The sequence below is a fragment of the Nelumbo lutea genome, chromosome 1, assembly GCF_056320005.1.
Source record: "Nelumbo lutea isolate HS-2025 chromosome 1, American lotus-T2T, whole genome shotgun sequence".
NCBI classification, from domain to species: domain Eukaryota; kingdom Viridiplantae; phylum Streptophyta; class Magnoliopsida; order Proteales; family Nelumbonaceae; genus Nelumbo; species Nelumbo lutea.
In genome coordinates, this window is record NC_142684.1 from 181487472 (window position 1) to 181493146 (window position 5675).

At 39.3% G+C, this 5675-nt stretch overlaps 1 protein-coding gene across 2 annotated transcripts; it reads right to left on the reverse strand.

Moving 5' to 3' along the window:
• Nucleotides 1-230: 230 nt before the first annotated feature.
• Nucleotides 231-5066, reverse strand: LOC148879628 (Ubiquitin-like superfamily protein). Of its 2 annotated transcripts, none has more exons than XM_088961216.1 (3): nucleotides 4229-5066; nucleotides 3546-4110; nucleotides 231-621 (listed from the first exon to the last, which is right to left on the reverse strand). In XM_088961216.1, the coding sequence occupies exons 1-3, from the start codon at nucleotides 4849-4851 to the stop codon at nucleotides 475-477; spliced, it is 1335 nt and encodes a 444-aa protein (XP_088817342.1). In that variant the 5' UTR covers nucleotides 4852-5066; the 3' UTR covers nucleotides 231-474. The 2 variants fall into 2 exon arrangements, with proteins under 2 accessions (XP_088817342.1, XP_088817341.1); XM_088961215.1 differs by having other exon boundaries at nucleotides 3546-4131; nucleotides 4229-5014.
• Between the last annotated feature and the right edge of the window lie 609 nt (nucleotides 5067-5675).

The following is a 5675-nucleotide window of genomic DNA, read 5'->3' on the forward strand; positions in this document are numbered from 1 at the left end:
CAAGGAAATTATAACATATTCCATGACTCGATCCATGATTTTCTTAAGACTTCAAAATACATATAGTTGCTTTAATGTAGACCTCATTATGATTAGAAGGAAACAAGTTCCACTACAACACACACACGTCAGAGAAAAACATACTGAATAAGGTTTTAGAGTTAGAAAGCAACTCCTCAGGCAGCAATTCAACAGAGAGAAAACTAAATCATAGCAGCACAGCAAAAAAATGTTTAAAACTAATTTCATGACTGAATTGATTTATGCAAGCCAACAACAAACTAATGCTCCATAGTCCATTCATTTTCAAGCATGTAGATAACATGACTTGTAACATATTACATGACCTTATCCATGATTTTCTGAAGACTTCAAAAATACACATGCATGCTTTACTTAGATCTCATAATTTGGTTAGAAGGAAACATGTTCCTCTACATAAGAAACAAGTCAGAAAAAGCATACTGAATAAGGTCACTTTTTAGCAAGCAATTTCTTGGAAAGCATTTCAAGAGGTGTTGTTTTGAGTAGGAAAAGCCTAGCTGCACGCTCCTGTAAGGTGCCCCCGCATTTCAGTCCACGTGTCTGCAATTCTGTTTTTAACCTTTCCATGCCAAGAACCTATAACAACAAGTGATATCAGTCTTGGTAGTAGCAAAACAGCTACAAGCAACAAAATACAAGAATCGAGAATGAGATAATGTCCACTAATAGGAACTTCAGCGTCCTAAAACAAGTTTGATCCTATTACTGAATGGGGGAAAGGGTGTTCGGTGTTCTTCCGTCATTCCACTATTCCAGTTCAGCAAGATGAAGTATCAAATAAGTCCATTGATTCTTCTAAATGAGTGATATGATCGAATAAACATGTCAGATACATATTTTTTTGAGAATATTTCAGAAACACATTTTTCACTGGATTTGGTTGTTGCATGGTATTTCCTTTCCCTTTCTTTCTCTTGCACGACATTATAGGATTTTTGAACTGACACTACAAAGTTCCACTGGTCAACTGTGTCATTATGTCGATTTGTGTTCCTACCAATAAATAAATGATACAAGTAGAATTTATTGTAATACAATTCATTATTATTTTAGAAGGTCATGACAATGATAAATTTCCCAGCAAACTGATTTTATATGCCTCTGCAGATACAATAAATGAAAATACAGAAAACTGCAAACAAGAATTTTCCTGAATTTGAGACAATGATCACATTTCAAGATTCCATTAAGTATTAAAGTAGAACATAAGAGGCTAAACCTACAAGAAAGATCATCATCATCTAAGACTTGTCCTAACTATATGGGGTCCCTATATGAATCCTGTTAGCCATTCTGTTTAATGCACTAACCTACAAGGAAGTCAGTTATATACCTACTCCCATTCCTATTTAAGTAACTAAAATACATGCAGGAAATAAGCAACCTAAAGAGGTAAACATGATGTTCTACACCATACAATCTGTGCTATTCTTATAACTAGACTCTCCGAGCTGGGCCTAAAAGTCAAGTCAAATGGGAGAATATCCTCCTCTCCAAATTTGTCCAAAAACTATACTTGCATCATCACCTTGCCCAATACAATCATATAACTGCAAACCCCAGCCATCTATAAACTGAGGGTATGACATATTTCTCCTACTATAAGATAGGAAAGCCATATACAAATAAGCTCAAGCTAGGGGCGGCAATTCATGTTCTCGTATCGTGTTTGTGTCGTGTAGAGGAAGGGGCATTTGGATATATCATGTATGGGTCGATACGAACACAACACGATTAATTAATCATGTCAAATTTTCAAACACGAACACAACCTATTTATTACATGTGTAACACGACACGACCCACATAATCCAAATTAATACGATTAAGGATTAACCAGTTTAATTCTTTACTAAATGTCACATATAAACCAAATTAATATAAAATCAACACAATTAACCTGTTTAAGTTAAACAGTAAATAGATTTAAATAATAAAATAAACATTCAATCACTCATTATATAAACAAATTCATAGAGACCATTCAACGTCATACTTACCTAACATAATAGTATTTCATCCAAATACCATTCAGTCCACCTCTACAAGGCTAAATGTTGGACCCCTCCACCAGATATACGAAGCTTGTTTGCCACTTCTTTCCTTAGATGGCCTAAGAAAAGGGGTAGGGTTATGTGGAGGTGTGTGAGGGCTGCCATTTGCTGGACTTTATGGGAAGAAAGGAACTCTAAGACTTTCTCTGATAAGGAAAGTAACAAAGAAGGTATCATTGAGGTAATAATGGTTAGGGTGGTGCATTGGCTGAAATATTTGGATATGCTTGCTTGTGTCTCTACAGATATGCTGCTGAATAGCTGGCTAGAAGTGACAAATTCTGCTCCGTTTTCATCAGTTGCCTCTGTGGTCCCCAATAGGCCCAAGGTGCATAAAACTGAGTTTTGATGGCAGTAGTGAAGGTAATCCTGGGCCCTCAGTTGTTGGTGTGGGGTGTTCAGAGATGAGAATGGAAAGGTGATTGCATTGTTTTCAGGCCCCATTGGGAATGGTGACTCTCTCAGAGCTGAGATATGTTCCTTAATGGAAGGTTTAAGAAAGATAAAGGAGCTAAATATTCATAGACTAATTGTTGAAGGAGACTCAAAGCTGAGTTTAAGCTGGCTACAGAAGGACAATGGACTGTCGAAATATGCAAACGAGAGAAGGGAGGCTAAATGGCTAACTAGGGGGTTGGAGGTTCAGATTCAATGGGTGAAGAGGACTGCAAATGCTTTTATACATTGGCAAAACAAGGGGTCGGAAGAGAACAGATGTTTTGGGCTATATTGTAATCATATTTTCTTTTTCCTTTCTCGGGAGAGTTAAGCCTCTTTACCTTTTCCCGGAATGTTGTGATATTGTTGTCCTTTAATAAAATGAATTATTTTATTGATCAAAAAATAGTATTCATCCAAATATGCATACATGATCTAATACTTGAAACTCTAGGTCATATACAGGTCATTTTCAAGTTAAGTGGGTCAACCCAAAATTGACATGTTTATTAATCGTGTTAAACATGTAGACACAAACACAATTAAGGTAAACCCAAACCCGTGTTAAACAGATAGACTAACACAATTAAGGTAAACCCAACCCACTAACTTCATGCCGTGTTCACATGTCGTGTCAAATATTGGAAAAGTTGGACTCGGCAAATTTGCTGGGGCCGATATGATCCCAAACTGCCATGTTATAAAGCTCTCATTTCCCGCACTGCTTAGAGTTGTAAACAGGTATTACAGGGACTTTGGCAATGCAAGTTCCTCTTGGTTTTGAGACAAGAAAACAAAATAGGTGTCTCCTTTAAAAACAAAACTATATCTCATTAACGTTAATGCATACAGAAAGATAATGATTTTAAAGGTGGAAACATTTGATTACTAAAAATGTGCTTTATGGTTTAAAGAAAGTCTAGAATGATCAAAAATGGAAATAAGCAATAATATAATAGAATGGGCAAGAAAAACAAATAAACAGCAGGGGCATTTCCGTGAGCATACCTCCATCTCTGCTGCTGACTGATAGTTGTCAAAATTCAGTGGCTTCTCCAACTCAGTGGTTTCCCCTGTTTCATGAACTTCATGTTTTGGCTCAACAAAGTCATTTGAGTCGGTGACGTTGGGTGCTTTTTCAGAATCTTCAGTAACTCCTGAATGAGAGGTGTTGGTATTAAGCATTTCTTCCCGACTAACAAGTGTAGGTTCAAGAGAACCGCCGTCTTCAGCAAGGGCATCAATGCTCTTAACGGCCTTATCTTCACGCACACCCAATTCAGGTTGAATAAAACCATTTGGTTTGGAATGAACAACACCTGCCGAACTTTCGCCCAAGTCAAACCCTTCTTTCTCTGCAACATCATTTTCTTCATCCAAATTGCTCCGTGGAGAGGTCCCGCCAGAGGACTGCCCATCAGAAACCGATCCTGAACTTCCCTCACCATCTTTATTTTGCCTTTCATGACACCCATCATCCAGAATAACAGATTTCTCTTCTTCCTCGCTTTCAATCTCATCCTCGTCCTCTTCGTCATCGCTATCGCTTTCATCCACATTTCTCTTTCCCGTCCTAATAAAATCAAGCAGTTCACTATCAAATTAGGAGTAAATTAAAACCCTAGAAATGACAGGAAAGGGAGAAGCTAAGGAAAAAAATTAAATTAACCCAAACAAAATTGAAATTTTACCATATCTTCAACCGCTTCGATGCCGACTCCGTTGCGAGCAAGTCCTTTCGCTTTGAATTTTCGTAAAGACGGAAGGATTCCCTTACAGATGCTTCGATCTCTTCCATACATTTGGCCGAATCTTCCCTGTATTTCTCGATATACTTCTCCGAATCCCCCGAACCCGATTTCTTCACTGCCTTTGCCTTCTTCTTGAGGAAATCCTCGGCGATCTTCTCGAGTTTGCGCTCCTCAACCTCGGCTTTCCACTCCTCTAACTTCTTCTCGGCATTAACGTGACGAAGCCTCCGGCCACTCATATCCCTGCAGGCATCGAAGTTGTTGGTCTTCTTCTGGCCGGCTTTAGTGGCAGCGCCTCGAAGGAGGGAACCGAACCCTCCTTTGCCACCGAGAAGACGAAGAAGGAGATGAATAGTAGGGAAATTTCCATCGAGAGAGGCTGTAAGTAAGGTATCTTCGCTGATGTTTCGAACGCCGGAGCATAATCGTTGGTGTTGTGGAGGGATGTTGGTAACCTTGTGGAGATGCGTCTTAATGATATCGCCTGAGATGGTTGGGGAAGGAAATTCTAGATAGCAAGATCTGCCATCAAGAAGCCTGACGAATAGGTGAAAGACCGCCATTGATGAAGGAGCTCTCTTTCCCTAATCCCTGTGAATCGTATCGACTATCAAATATCAACGATGGTAACAGTGAAAAGAAAGAAAGGAATAGATAACCAAGTATGAGTGTTATGCGAGGGGGGGAATAGACCAGATCTAAGAACCTAACCCGTCCAAGCCTCCAAAAGGTCGAGGTACCCGACAGATTATATATCTACGAGGCGCTCGCTACGCGTTAGATGGATGGGGAATGCAGGGGGATACGTAGGGGGTTGGATCGCGAACGGGATCTGCTCCTCACAAATGGACGCCTCACAGGCACATCCACCGTACATTGAAAACATCTATCGCATCTGCTATTCACATTTGGCGCCTCACATATATAGCAGATTCCATCTCCCAATACATGATAGGATGTGCATGTGCGATCAGTTTGTGAGGCGCCCTGGGGAGCAGATCCGGTCTTGTTGGATCGTACCACCGTAATACAAAGACCCGGGCAAACATGATTAATATGATACCGGAAAACAGGTGATCAATCAGATAATGTTCATCGAAATTGGTGAGTTGATTAGCCAAAGTTATTTTAACTTTTAAGTAAAAAGAAAAAGACAAACGGAGTAGTATGGGCAGGCCCATTGCAGATTCATGCATAACTATAAATATTAAAAATGTCAAATACCTCTATTCTATACACCAATGCTCGCCCGTAAATTGACATCAATTCCAAACTGTCATCTACCCCAAATGTACTTTGGGCCTAAAAATTCTGACCCTGGGCTAAACCACCATTCTCCCAAGGAAAAATTGTCTCTAATTTTAAAATGCAACAATCTAGTACCTAA